The following is a 15,529-nucleotide window of genomic DNA, read 5'->3' as shown; positions in this document are numbered from 1 at the left end:
TCTGTGAAAGGGGGAGCCTATGGTAAAATCTTGCCTTAAAAATGTATTAGTTGTGTACTTATGGACATATCTCAACCTGCATTGTTTTCTTCTCTATAAAATAGTAAGATGAGGACAATATTGTTGTAGTGAATGTGTTTTGCAAAACCTTAAAGCACTACAGAAATAAAAGTTTTTAATTTTTCTTTTTAGAAAGAGAATTGGTATGTGACTCTAGCTGGGATCCAGGCTTTTGGGCCTGTCATGGCAAAGCACAGGGTCCTATTTCTAGGTCTCTTAGAGATGGAATGGACCAGATGGTGGAAAGTTGTCGATTTGATCTGTATATATGAATTTAAATTTTAATTTCAAGACTCCCAACTGGGCAACCCTGACAATAGGGGGTAAGGATGTGGAAGAATAATGTGTAGTAGCCAAAAAGGACTATTCCTGGAATAGTCAATCCCCTAAAGAATCCTATGCTGCCCTAAGCCAAAGAGGAATTCTCAGATGAAAGCTTAGGGTCTTATGTTTGATTAGCATAGTACTAAGAAAAGGCAGAAAGGAATAGTGAAAAGAACACTCATCTGAGAGTCAAGAATATGGGATTCAAATTTCAACTCAATTCCTTATTAGCTCAATTACTTTGGACACATAATTTCTCTTGGTTTCTTCACCAATAAAATAGAGGATTTGATGATTCTTCAGATCCAGATAATCTCCAATTTCTCTTGAAATGCTAAAATTCTGTGTTTTAGGACCCCTAAAGTCCAAAAACTGAAAAGGACCTGAGAAATTGTTTAGTCCAATGCATTCATTTCACAGATTGGGGAACTAAAGCTTGGAGAGGTCCCCCTAAGAGAGTGTCTGTAGCTAGGATTCAAACCCAAATTTCACTAATCCAAATCTAAGGCTATTTCTCCTACATCAGGCTGCTTCTTGGTCAAACAACTGCATAACTGGCTTTGCAACCAACTAACCCTATTGTTGGTTGGTGTGGTGCAGAGGGCAGTCCAGTCAGCCAGTGACAGTGGTGGAAGTAGAAAGGAGTTTCTCAATCACTTTCTTATTGATTCATCTTTTTTCTTTTCTTTTTTTCTGAGGCTGGGGTTAAGTGACTTGCCCAGGATCACACAGGTAGGAAGTGTTAAGTGTCTGAGACCACATTTGAACTGGGGTCCTCCTGAATTCAAGGCTGGTACTCTATCCACTGCACCACCTAGCTGCCCCTTATTGATTCATCTTGAGTGCTCTTAAGTCAAGGAAGATCCTTCCAAAGATTCACAGTTGTTTGCCAAGAGGAATATGGAAGGAGGGGAAGTGTTTTCTTCTAGAACAATTAAACAAAGATTTAGTTAGGAATTACTACCCCCACTCTTGAATCTTGGAGTAGAAAACCACAGGAGTTGACCTAAGTTGATATAGGCCAATTTCACTCATTATAAAGTTATATTATATAATTTTCAGACGAGTTTTCAAGGTCATATTATCAACCTGGCACAGTCAGCACTTTCTTTCTGGCTATTTTTATTGTCCTTAAGAATTCAGAAACAGTTAAGAGAAATTTCCTGTCTTGTATTTCTAAGTCAGTCAAGCAGTGAGACAATGATTTAAAAAGGCAAGAGATATATATTTTTTTCAGCATTTTATGTATGAAAAGCAAAATGACAAAATCATTTCAAAATTCCTTTGTCATAAATGGAGTGTGAAATTTCTTTGATTCTTTGGTTTAGAAATAATGGAAAATCATAGTTAAGAAAGCATGATTTCTGAAAAAGGGGCCATGGGTAGGGGAACAGAAGGCAGTTTAGGAAACAAAATGGAAAAATTTGCCAATAGAGAACTTGATAATTTCATAAGAATTGGTTACATTATATTGAAACATCATCCTTAATACCAGAACTGTGTCAAGGTTTGCTCTTGAGTCAGCTGAGAGAGGAGGATGTTCTTGTAAAACTTATCATGAAGCTTTTCCTCATAGAAGAAGGCAGCATGCACCAGAGTTAAACTCACTAAATGCCACTATCAATTTCCTAAGCAGTATTTTTAACTTCACAGGAATGGCATTTTGATTCTAGCTATACATTAGTTTACATTTTTGCCCAAAGGTGCAACAACACCAGATGTAAAACAACAGATTCAGAACACTGAGGAAGATTGAAAAAGAACATTTTTAGAATCTGTTCCAAATTATAAGCACAGATTGATAAATTTTAGGTAAAAAATAAGAGATTCTGTCTACTTACACTGTATTTTTCTCAACTTGCTGAGAATTTAAGGGCTTGAATTACCAGGTAATGGATGATCAACTTTCTTCAAACACTGGACCCAGAATCTTTCATTTATTTTGTAGTAGAGAGTAAACTTCTAGAATTCTTTATTTTGCCTACACACTATTACATGGAATGGACTTTTCCACATTATTTTTGTCTACATTAAGCTGGTACACGCTAATCCACAGGAAGAAACATGGCAACATATGGCTTACAGATAATAAAGTAAGATAAGATCACCACTCATCAGGGATGCTGTAGACAGAATTTGAGAGAGGTTCCCTTCCAACTCCCAGTTGACTATATGATAATTAGCAATTGTTGGATGACTATGGGTGATAGCAATCCAACCAGATGGATATTTACTTATGAATTTGTGTGCATGTAAACACAGATGTCTACGTAATCTATGTCACTGAAAGTCATAGAATAGCTTCCTTGGAGTCATAAACTGCTTTACGATATCCTCTGTAATCTCTTTGCGCCGGGCCTGGTGATTAGCAATCAAGGGCTGTAGCACTTCGATGAGCGTCTTCTTTAGCTCTCCAGTGAGCATAGCTCCACTTGTGTAATCCTGCCAGAGAGAACAAAATCATCAAGAAATTACCACTCTCTGAAATTCACATGCTCATTCTCAGGAATGGTGGAGAGGGAGGGGATTCCTGTTCCAGTATGAGTTGGATTTGGTGACTCCTGAAGTCCCTTTTAATTTTGAGGTTCTGGAAGAGACTACAAATGGCACCAAATTCAACCCTAATCTGAAGCAAGACTCCCCTTAATAATACTGATGAATGGTCATGATTATGGGAATTATCTACACTGCAGATATGTAGCAGGAAGGGAAACAATCATTTTGTTTCAAGTCACAGAGGGGATTAGTAACAAGCCTAAGACACAATTATTTTCTAGTTCACATCTGTCAGTCTATGCTACCAGCACCCTTACTGCTAAATTGCATTTACATAATGCTGAAATACAATTCTATAGAGTATCAGGTCCTTTTCACTGCCAGTTCTACCATAATATACATCTCACGTCCCTCTTGCTCTACTCTCAATGCATCACACTATTTCTGGCCTTGTTATCTTTCATCCAGACTCTTATCACGACCGCTTCATAAATGGTGTCCCTGCCTTCTGTTCTTCCCCTCTTTAAACTGTCCTTTCCAGGCTGCCAAAACAATCCTCCAGGGGCAAAGCTTCAACAAGATCGCCTTCTTGCCCAAAAAGCTTGAGTAGGTGGCTGTGGCCTCTAGGCCAAAATGCTAATTCATTAGGTTGACTATTTGTGTACACCCTAGGTGTACCATAAGCTTTCTGAAGGTCACTCACACTTACCCCTTTTATCTTGGCATAGTTTATTCGGAACACTAGAATTTCATTTTTTTCTACTCCTCACTTTCCCTCCCCCCATTTGCTTGTGAGGATAGTTATATCCCAGAAAGGTTCCTTCAGTTACATAAAATTCTGTTTGTGAAATGATATTATTGCCTCATTCATCATTCTTGCCTTGTTAGGGTTCCTCCAGTTGGTAGACTGAACTTTCAGAGATCTTTTGCTTTTAAAAACTGTTTCAATTTTGGATACTGTCATGTTCACCATTTCATTTTACTAGTTCTATTGTTGTTTTTGCTTTTAAAAAGGCTGTATCAATCTTGTGGATAAAAATTTCTAAATTAGAAAAAGAACTTAAAAAAAAATGTTGGTTGAATTGATGTGTGAAGTTATGAGATTTATAAAATTTGACTGAATGTAAATGTAAGGAAAAATTCCCTAACAATCATAGATATTTAAAACTGAAATGGGTTGTTTTGGGAGGCAGTAGGTTTCCTCTCAATGGAGGCTTTCAAAAAGAGGTGAGATGACAAGTTATTATAATATTGTGGGGCAGATTCCTTTTCCTAAGTCAGTCAAACTACATGGTATTTATGGTCTCTCCTCCAACTCTTAGATTGTATAATGGGCAAAATCTATTATCATCTGCTCTCTTGGTTAATCTGACAATACTTTCAACTTGGATCATAGATACAAAGAAATTCAGGCACAATCAACTTGTTCCAAGTCATACAGTTTGTCTGTGATAGACCTAGCTGCCTGATATTCATGTTAAAAAGAATAAATCGCATTTCTGAGGCACTTTAAAATTACAAAGTGCTCCATCTCTCTGTAGTGTCCCCCCTGCCCCCCAAGGCTGGGGTTAAGTGACTTGCCCAGGGTCACACAGCTAGGAAGTGTTAAGTGTCTGAGATCAGATTTGAACTGGGGTCCTCTTGAATTCAGGGCCTGTGAAGCATCTAGTATAAGACCCTCTTTTTATAGAAGAAGAATGTGAAGCATGAAGACTGTTTGGAAATGAGAGCTGGGATTTAAAAATACATATTCTTTGTCCAGGTGATTAGTGAATAGCCTCTGAAAAGGACCAATCATTCTTATCTGTCAGAGTAGGACTAATGTGAGGTACAATGTGGCTTTTACATATTTTAATGAAATAAAAACTAAAACCAAAAATTAAAAAAATCTGAATGCAAAACTTTGTTGGGACACATTACTGCAAATACACTCAAACTCAAAATTTAAATATTTAAAGTAGTTCTTAGCTCTAGACCTCTTGACAGTGCGATGAAACCAATGGATCCTTTTTCAGAACGATATTTTTAATTTTTAAATGCACAAAATCAAATACATAGATACAAAGGAAATCAGTTATTTTTGAAATATGGTTATTAACATATACTTTTTTTAAAAAGTTAGTTAATTCCGGCTTAAGGATTTCTATTTTAGAATATCTGCCTAATAAGTATGCTTCAAACATCTTATCCTGTTTTTTAAGGCTCTCTCAAACCTGTTGCTATCTTGCCCTATTTGTAGATAATCCAATATGACTTGTGCTCTTATGTTCCTGTTTATGTCACACTTATGGCAATAGGTGTTCTAAAAACATTCATCAAAAATATATTAACTATATTATTAACTAAATTCAGACATAATCAAACTTTAGTTGAATTCAAATTAAGTAGCAAAATTCAATTCTTGAGAGAAGAGAACAAGTATCTTGCTCATTTATTTGAAATATTTTAATGTAGTGTAAATCTAACTGCTTTCTAGCTACTCAGAAAGTCTAATAAAGAATGTATGCATACATTATGCCCTTAGAAATACCTGTCTTATCTGCTCGAGTTTGTCATCATCCTCCAGAAAGAAGGTGAGATACATAAAAGATACATCAATGTCACAGTTGCCTCCAAACTGTCTGTGTTCCTCTATGGTGTCTTTACCTCCAGAAAATGCGTGTTTGTTGACCTGTAGGACAAAATTAATGAAAACATAATTTGTGATAGTTTGAATAAATTTATGCTTTTATATAAAAAGAATAAGCCAAGAGTGGTGACTCATGCCAGAGTCCCTGTTCCTTAGTTCAAAAGGATGAGAATTCTGAGATATGTGGGGATTATAGACAACCAGTGTCTCTACTAAATCTGGTGCCAATCAGGTGTGCCCCCTGTGTAAGGAGGGGTAGACTGGTCTAGGGTGGGAAAATGAAGCATGTGAAAGTTTCTATATCAATTAATGGATCTGTGAGTGGCTGCCACACTTCTGAACTAGGTGAGATAGGAAGACCCAGTCTCAAACAAATAAGCCAACAGAAAATATAAAAACAGCAGTATCCCCTGAATATCCATCAATGCTATTTCAACATTTCAAGATCTAAGATTTGATTGAAAAGGGGATTTCTCCAAGAAAGATTTCAGACTCATCTCTGAAAGATGTATTCTTTCAGAATCAACTGAATTCAAAACCAAAACAAAACAATTTTTTTCCTTAAGGAGCTTACATTCCCTTGATGGTTGATGGTGGGGCAAGTGATGGTTTTCACAACTAAAAAAATTTTTCTTTTGATGATATCTCTCTCTACTTAAGTCTGGTTCTTGGATGACAAATATACACAATGTGGGGCCAGACACATTCTCCATGCCTATTACCTTTCCAGACTGGTAGAGTCTAAAAGAATGTGGACTTTTTTTTCACACAACTTTGAGTCTCTGGAATCATCTCTTTAGTTTCCTTTAAACACTGAACCTACTTACAAAAGGGAGTCATAAAAAAAGAAGCAGGAAAAGAATCTCATAAGATAACTAAACATGATGGGGAACCTAAACTATACTTTGTTATATTCCAAAACATTTTTGGATATGAATGTTGATATGGTCTGGCTGATTTCTAAAAATAGTATCTAATATTCCAAATCAAATAGGTAGAGGAAATGACAGTGATAGGTATTCTAGTAGTATATAAATTGCTACAATGGTGAATGCTTAAAGAGCTTAACAAGTATTCACAAGAAGCAAAAGTGAATATTTCTCTAAAACAGTTATTCGGTTGTATCTAAGTCTTTGTGATCCTATGGACCATAGCTACTAGAGTGGTTTGACATTTCCTTCTCTACGGGATTAATGAAAACACAGATTAAGTGACTTGCCCAGAATTACAAAGCTACTAAGCATTTGAGATCTTCCTGACTCCACTATCTACCCACATCTACAAACTGCCTTTTTTTAAAATAGCTTTTTATTTACAAAACATATGCATGGGTAATTTTTCAGGATTGACCCTTGCAAAACCTTCTGTTCCAACTTTTCCCCTCCTTCCTCCCATACCATCCCCTAGATAGCAGGTAGCCCAATACATGTACAAGCTTCCTTTTGCAAGTTGTTTTTCTGCTGAGGGAGGTCTTTTACCTTGTTCTTAATCTGCTTGGCTGTGTCAGTAAGGAAGATAGAAGAGTTGGGGTCACTGGCACTCATTTTAGTTTGAGCTCCCTGCAGAGCTGGGAAGAAGCTTGAATGAAGCAAGGCTGGTTTGGGATAGCCAATCTTTGGAGCCACATCTCTCGTCATTCTAAAATAAGGATCCTGAAAAAAAAGGATAAGAGATGAAAGGAGGTAGACACTGAAATAATTTTTAGATAGTGCTTTAAGGATTACAAAGCTCTTTCATTATAATTCATATGTAATTTGATTTTTTACAAATTTAATTTATATAAAATAATTTACAATTCCTGATGGAAAGAGTACAAATATTATTATTCCTTAGGGATGATTAGGCTCAGGAAAGTAAACATACATGCCCAAAGTCTGCCTGGACCTAGATTCGGATATTTGGTCTTCTAGACTAAAACATTTTCTACCAGAAAAATTGTCTCTGTTCTAGAACACAGAATGTGGGAGCTAGGATTCAAATTTGCATCTCCTATGTTCAAGTCCAAGACTCTTCCTGCTCAGTTGGGCTGTTGATTATTTTCTATCCTATTTTAACATCAGATTTAAAAAAAATACCCTTTGTTTTTATATCACCTTCATTTTCAAATTTATTGTTCTATTCTTAATCTTTTTGACAAAGAAAAAATAAAAATAAAGTAACAAAAACAATCAAAGCCCAAACTAAATCTGACAGTACATGCTATGTTCCACATCCATAGTACCTTCTGTGGAATAGGTCCATTTTCTCAATTCTTTTCCTAGCCCAACCTAATCATTCAATCCTGGGGTTTTTTGTTTTGTTTTTTATGTTGTTGTAGCCATTAAGTGTATTCTTTCCTTGGGTCTGTTTACTTCATTTTGATCAGTTACAGAAGATTTCCCATGTGTAGGTCCAGATCTTAACAAATGAATAACACTTGAGAGCTTACTCCAATCAAAATCTTAATAGTATATAGAAACTAAACCTGCTCAAATTAAGATGTAATGGTTTCTCACCTGGTCTATGGCACATGGAATAAGACACTGAATATCTGTCCTGTCTTTGAAAATCTGTGGAAACGAGTTGCTGAAGGATGGGGCAGCTTGAATAGCAGGAAAACTAATCTTTCCTGAAAGAGGAAAAAAATGACAAAATACATTTTTTTTTCTCCAATTCAGAACAACTCCTATTGCTATTAGCTAATTCTGCTATGAATCTCTACCCACAAGTCTTGATATCTAAGCTTTGGCAAAATCAGTAATTACAAACGGGTTTCATAGTAGTCCACGAGATCCTAGATGATCAAATTCTGCTCTAAGTTATATTTAAAAGAAGAGGCAGATGTTTCTTCATTTAAAATTCTGTAGTTAAAGCATCAAGTTGGGATGCTATTAGAAGTTATTATTATTTTTCTTTTTTCTTTAACTTTAGTATACTTTATTTTAACATTTACTTAAAAATTTTTTGAGTTTCAAATTCTTTCCCCAGCCCCTTCCCCATTATTGAGAATACAAGTAACATGATACCCATTTTACCATGTTAAGTCAAACAAAACATATTTCTATATGTCTGCCTCCCCCCCCCCCAAAAAAAAAAGCAAGAAAAATAAAGAAAAAAGTATGCTTCAATCTTCACATAGAGTTCACTGGTTCTCCTTCTGGAGGTAGACAATGTTTTTCAACATGAATCTCATGGAACTGTCTTAGATCATTGCATTGATCAGAGTAGATAAATCTTTCACAGTTGATCATTGTAACATTATTATTGTATATAATGTTCTCCTAGTTCTGCTTACTTTACCTTGTACCTGTTCATATACTTCTTATATAAATCTTCCCAGGTTTTTATGAAACCATCCCCTTCATAATGTATTATATCACAATAGTATTCCAGTACAGTCATATAGAACATGTTCATCCATTCCCCAATGGAAGGGCATCCCCTCAACTTCCAATTCTTTGCTACCAGAAGGAGAATGCTACAAATATTTTTGTACATATAGGCCTTTTTCCTTTATTTCTTTGGAATATAAATAATGCTGGATCAAAGAGTCTACACAGTTTTATAATCCTTTGGGGTAGTTTCAAACCCGACCGAAGGCATCATACCAGCAGTTTGTGCTTTAGAATTACTCATCCTTGTGTTTAATATTTAATGAGATAAACTGACATGGTAGAGATTTCAGAAAGAATCCTTATTCACTGAGGCGGACACCAAATACCTTCTTATTTATTCTCCTAAATTACATACATTATCCTGTTGTTTAAGCTGCTATTCTAGTGCTTGTCTGACATCTCCACAAAGAGAACAGCACTTAGGATAGAATATAGATGGTTTGCATAATTAGATTATCTTTTAGCTAAAAATAGATGATTCCAGAACAGCTGAATTTGATCTTACCAATGCAATCACTGTCAGAGAAGCCAAAGATGCCCTTTACTTGATTAAATGTGACATGCTTTTGGATTTTGACCACATTCTTGTAGAAACTTGGACTCGACCTGCAAAGAAGAGTCAAAAATAAATTCTGGTCTTGGGGTTGCTCAGGATAAGAAATTGATATCTAAAAAGTATCAACTAGAAGCAAACGTGAAGTTTGATCCTAAATCAATTTTGGGTTTGCAGGTTTAATCATGTGAGACACATGGCTGACTGATTCGGTAACTTTGATGCTTTGTCATGGCATGGAGGAGACTGGGTTTTTGAAGTCTATGTCAGCAGAACGTGTGTTCTGGCAGATCTCATAAAGCTGGAAAGACTTTGTGTAGGAGTCCAACAACTGACTGTATATTTATTGTCTAAAGACGTCCGAGCTAAGCTCTGCTGTTAGTATATTGACTTTATAGTTGAGCAAATTGAGGCAAACAAGATTTTATGACTTGGCCAGGATGACACAGCTGGTAAGTGTCCAAGGCCCGATTTGAAATGAAGTCTTTGTGACTCCAGGCCTAGCACTCTATTCCCTAATACCTGGTCGTCTCAGAGTGGGCAGTCACTCACAGTTTCTGTGGAGCAGAATGACAAGAGCAGAGCAGAGCAGAACAGAGCAGAGCACATCATCCTCTGCAGGAAGGGCCTCCCCCCTCCCCCACTAGAGCTTCATTCAGATGACTTTCCTCCATTCTATACATGTATATCCAGGTATCTGCATGTTGTTTCCCTATTTAAAATGTGAGGTCCTTAAGCACAGGAGCTGTTTTTGTCTGTCTTTGTGCTCTGAAACACAGCACACTGCCTGACACAGAATTAAGTATTTAATATCTGCTTTTTGACTGTTGATGATTCTGAATACCAAGAAGGGATATTTCAATATATGAAGACCAACAAAAGAAGACTGATTATATAGGAAATCAAGCATTTGTTGAATAGTTTAATAAAATGTCCCCACTGTTTGTGTTTATTTGTTTTCTTCTGTGTTTTAAAAAATGTTATGCTGATGTTTTCTCATTTTCTCGAATGTATGTCTCATTCCATAACTCTGAGGCTTTACCTTTCTTATAAGAGGTTGGTGGCATGCTTCATCATCAGTTAAGAAAAATATTTTGTGAACTCTAAAGCACAATATAATATCCATTTTTAAACTGTTCTTATGGATAAAATGTGATGTGCAAGGGCCTGGTCTAGGATGGTGGCAGGGAGGATGAGAATGTGCAGTTGTGATACACATTCATAATATTGTCCTACTTCTCCTAAACAAAAAAACTTTAGAAACATCCAGAAGTCCTGGGAAATGTCTAAGGTCATGATAGGAGGACTTGAACTGTGGGCATGGAAGGGACTTTGGAACTTCAGAATTTTAGAGCTGGACAAGATGTTAGGGAGCTTTGTAATAACTTATGCCCTCCTTTCAGATGAGGAACCTGAAGGCCAAAAGGGAAACTGGGCAAAAGAGATGAAAAATAGTAAGGGAAACAAACAGAATTTTTGACACTCAATTAGGGCAATTTAAAAAAACACCAAGGGCTATCATTGGTCCAAACCATATGACATTTGGGAACAGTGAGGTCCAGAGGGAAAAACAACGAGGCATAATTCAAATATACAGGGGCATGTGGATAGAGCCAGGCAAGTCTCTGGTCTCTAGACTTCCAACAGTATTCTTTGTACCATATCATGTGAATACTGAGTTGCTTCTCAGTCGTCATAGTGGTATTCCCTCACAGCACTTAAAAGGAGGTCAGCAGACACTCAATGATACAGCCTGAACTGTTCTGTTAATAGGAATGAGAACAGATTTAGAGCTGGAAGGGGCCTTCTTTATTTATTTATTTCTAACACCTAGCTTTTTTGCTTGTTTTCTTTTTTTCCTCCCTGAGGCAATTGGTGTTAAGTGACTTGCCCAGGATCACATAGCTAGGAAGTACTAAGCATCTGAGACTAGATTTGAACTCAGATCCTCCTGACTATCCACTGTGCCATCTGGCTGCTCCCAATCTGATCTTTATACAGACAAGGAAATGATGGTTTTCTCAGGCTCAGAGAGATTAACCGACTTATCCAAGTACTAAGTGGCAGAGCCAAGATCTGAATTCAAGACCTCTGACTCTAAATCCAGACTTCTCTGTTTTACCTCAATTCCTCTAAGACTCACAAAAAATGGGTAAACTTCAGAAATGAATTTAATTAAGCTCATTATTCTGACAATAACTTGGCTCTTACTAGCTATATGAACCTGGGCAAACCCTCTCTCATAGGATCACAAAAAAAAAGCCAGAAGGTTCCTCAAACATTTTTTTTGGTTTGCTGCCAACCTCTCTTCATTGTACAGATGAAGAAATTGTGTGACTTGCCTATAGTCACATAGGTTGTAAGTAGCCAAGCTGAGATTCAGACCCAGGACCTCAGATTCTAAATCTAAACCCAATCATTTCCTTCTGAAAAATTCACCTGAATTCCCAAATTTGGGAGAAAAGAGGAAGGAACCAGCTATATATTTTAAACTATTTACTTTTTCTTATTGGGTACTGAAGATTTCTTAGTTCTTTACAAGGAGTTTGGGCCTTTCCTCTGCCCCTAATGGGCATGATTGTCCTGGATTCTTGGAATGATGTTTTTAAACAAAATTTCTCTCTATTAAAAGGTATTTGGATGTTCTTTAAACTTTGAATTATAATGAGATAAAAAAATATCAGCAAAAAGGACTGATTTGTTGAGATAAAAAAGTTTTAAATGGAGATTTGAAGTCAAATATCAAAAAAAAAAGGGAAGAAAAGAATATGTTTTAAAAAAGGTGAAAAATTATTTCAGAAAAATAGGTGTTAGTTTTCTAATGATGATGTTAGTTTTCAAAATGAAAAGATCTAATTTCAGTTCCAATAAGATAAGATAAAAGAGCACTAATGATGATAATAATAATAATAATAGTGAGAGCTCTGGTTTCTAATGTTTTTATAAAGCACTGTTCCCAGAATATCCCTTTGAGGTAAGAAGCTGAGGAGGAGGAGGGTGAAGGGACTTATAAGAAGCAAAGCCAGGACTTGGACCCTAATATGTTTCCCCAGGTGTTTTAAGTCTGGGTATATTTACCTCTGAGTAAACTGTTAAAGACTAGGTGGTTAGCAAAAAGATAGTGAAGTATTTTATACTTACCCCATGTACTCCAAGTCAGAAAAGATGAATGTTTTATTTATATCGAAACCACAGGCTATGATATCCTTTGCATTTTCTATTGTATAGCCATATGCTTGCTCAAGTGTTAGCTCTTTCCACAGGTATTTTTCATCATCAGTCATCTGGATAACCAGGGGAACATTGAATACATCTTGCAGCCACCTAAAAAATCCAGATCCCCAAATCATTACAATCTTTCTCTATTACAGTTTCTTCACACAGAATCTTGTTGTTCTTCAGTTGGGTCTGACTCTTCATGACCCCAAGGACCATAGCACATCAGGCTTTCCTATCTTCCTGAAGTCTGTCCAAGTTCATGTTTTGCACTTCCACTACATTATCTATCCGTCTTACCCTCTGCCATCCCCTTCTCTTTTTGCCTTCAATCTTTCCTAGTATCAGGGTCTTTTCCAATGAGTTCTGTCTTCTCGCTTATGTGGCCAAAGTATTTAAGCTTTAGCCATCAGTATTTTACTTTCCAATGAATATTCTGAATGAAAACATTAAGCAATCTTAACCTTTATCTTAAGATCAATTACAAAGACATTTATTTCTTTAAAACAAGCCTAGAAAGATGTGTAGTGAAAAAAAGGAAATTGAAAAATGAAGACAGTGAGTTCATTATCACTAGATATTTAAACAGGGGTAGAACAAACATTTGGGGAGATGCTAATGAGTAGATTGTGCTTCAGGTAAGAGTTAATCTAGATATTCTATAAGGTTCATTTTAGTTCATATTCTATGATTCTGAGATGCTATTCAACTTAGATTTCATATGGTTTCATGATTGTGTCCCTCTGTCTCTAAGATTTTAGACTTCAACTAGCTTTTGGTTCTGTATTTTTAAGTACCTAACAACTTCGTTGCCACAAGAGTTTACAAAAATAATACTGTTGGGTAGCTAGGTGGTGCAGTGGATAGAGCACCAGCCCTGAAGTCAAGAGGACCTGAGTTCAAATCTGGCCTCAGACACTGAACATGTCCTAGCTGTGTGACCTTGGGCAAGTCACTTAATTAAAATTGCCCCAGCAAAAATAAAGAATAATGCTGTCACATCTATGTCTATATATATACCACTGTCTGATATCTATCTATCCATCCATGCACATATTATCTATATCTCTCTATATATACACACTCCATATATTGTTTGAACTTAATAATTAAAATTGCAATAAAAGATGTAATTACAATTTATTTTATTATATAATAATAAATATAATAATTATGAAAAGAAATATAAGAGATAATTTTTAAAACCTCTGGAAGATAGTGCAACTTACTTTGTGAAAATAAATGGGATGAGATGACCTACATGCATTGCTTCAGAAGAGGGCCCTCTGCCTGTATAAAGATAGAATGGCTTCTTATTTTCATATGCATCAAGAATATTGCCCATGTCCCTAAGTGAGAAAAGAACAGAAAAAAACAGTGTGATTTTCTTGGAAAAATATGAAAGGAAGGCAACTAAACAAATTAGCATCTGAAAGTGAAAAAAAAAAAAAAAAATCAAATAAATAAATGAATGTCAGTTTCTAATTAAATTGCTTCCTTTCTAATTAATTCTTTTAAAAAAATGATTTAAGACAGTTTTTAATCCTTATAAAAACTGATACAATTGACATTCTTTAAAATCATTAATTTCTTATGTTTCCAAATCAGAGTGAACACCTTCTTTCATTTAGAATTCATTGGTGAATTATTGTTCATCTAATGTGTTCTAGTTTATAGTTTAGTAGGGAGAAATAACACACATATATAAAAATCACTATAATGCTTCAAAGATCTGGGATTGTGAGGGTGGGTAATTCTCATTTATATAGGTTGAAATCTTTCTAATGGCTTTGCAGTTTTAAGGAATAGTTTTTAATTGGAAAACTACATCATCTTAAGGTCAACTTGGTGATAACAAAAATTTAATGCCATCTATGGGTGGGCAAGTCATCTTTCTAGTTTGAGAGAATAAGATCTTACACTCTGATAGTGGTCATTGAGAGCCTAGGGTCCACTCCACAACATGAAGAGTCATCAGAATAGGCCTTTTGTAAGACAACACTGTTGGGATTGTAGATTGGGATTATGAATCACAGACACACCCTGTGAAGCCCTGACTGTGAGTTTAAATCATAGAATGGGGAAAGAATCAGCTAATGAAGATTCTATCCTAGAAGGTCCCATGATGACTACATGTATCATTAAGAGAGTGGCGGCTTGTCAATTCAAATATTAATGTAGATATTGAGGTGAAAGGGCCTTCTGACTAGGTATCTAGATTAGTGAATACCAGATGGCTGGTTTCATCGGGCTAAACTAAGCTCACAGTCATTGCCACTTCTATAGCCTTCTTTCACAGTGGTGGGAATGAGACACACCCAGGAATGATTCTATATATGGGATAAGATCTAACTCTAAAATTCTTGGCAGTGCAGGTCTTCTGATCTCTTTGGTGGGTTGGGGCTTAAGACCTGAGAGATGTGCATGATGCTACAGTTTTTGGTTCTCTAGTGATTTGGTTCAATATTAAAAAAAAAATTACATCATACTGACTATATAATGGTGAGATTATAGTATTGAGAAATAACAATGTTATCTAGGTTCAATGTTTTAAATATACCATACTGTCTTCATAAAAAATTCTCTTCTTACACAGGAATTTGGGAATTTTTAAAGTGGAGTGTTGCCACTTCTAACACAGTAGCATGTTGGGTGAAAAATAATCTTTAAATTAGCATCACCCAAATCACAATAACCAAAATATTTCCTTTTTTCACTGTGTTAGCTTCAAGGAATTTCTGTTCCCCCTTTCCCCCACATTTATTATTCTAATTATTATAGCTAGGGTTAGGTTTATGGGAAATTCTAAATATGGGCAATGACATATTTTATGCACTTGTCCTTCTGCAGGAGAGAACAGAATGAAGAAAATGGGAA

At 35.9% G+C, this 15,529-nt stretch overlaps 1 protein-coding gene across 9 annotated transcripts in view; it reads right to left on the bottom strand.

Moving 5' to 3' along the window:
- Positions 1-1,489: 1,489 nt before the first annotated feature.
- Positions 1,490-15,529, bottom strand: part of WARS1 (tryptophanyl-tRNA synthetase 1) — a 33,193-nt gene continuing 19,153 nt past the window's right edge. For 5 of the 9 annotated variants that reach the window (XM_074291285.1, XM_074291287.1, XM_074291286.1 and 2 more), the window contains 7 exons: positions 13,882-14,001; positions 12,578-12,760; positions 9,389-9,489; positions 8,005-8,117; positions 6,988-7,161; positions 5,411-5,551; positions 1,490-2,826 (listed from right to left, as the gene is read on the bottom strand). In XM_074291285.1, coding sequence (XP_074147386.1) covers positions 2,665-2,826; positions 5,411-5,551; positions 6,988-7,161; positions 8,005-8,117; positions 9,389-9,489; positions 12,578-12,760; positions 13,882-14,001 — 994 coding nt within the window. In that variant the 3' untranslated portion in view covers positions 1,490-2,664. The remainder of the gene's footprint in view (positions 2,827-5,410; positions 5,552-6,987; positions 7,162-8,004; positions 8,118-9,388; positions 9,490-12,577; positions 12,761-13,881; positions 14,002-15,529) is intronic. The other 4 variants (XR_012486609.1, XR_012486610.1, XR_012486611.1 and 1 more) reach the window with 1 other exon arrangement.

The sequence above is a fragment of the Sminthopsis crassicaudata genome, chromosome 2, assembly GCF_048593235.1.
Source record: "Sminthopsis crassicaudata isolate SCR6 chromosome 2, ASM4859323v1, whole genome shotgun sequence".
Classification (NCBI taxonomy): Eukaryota; Metazoa; Chordata; class Mammalia; order Dasyuromorphia; family Dasyuridae; genus Sminthopsis; species Sminthopsis crassicaudata.
This window is presented reverse-complemented; position numbering and strand designations above follow the sequence as displayed.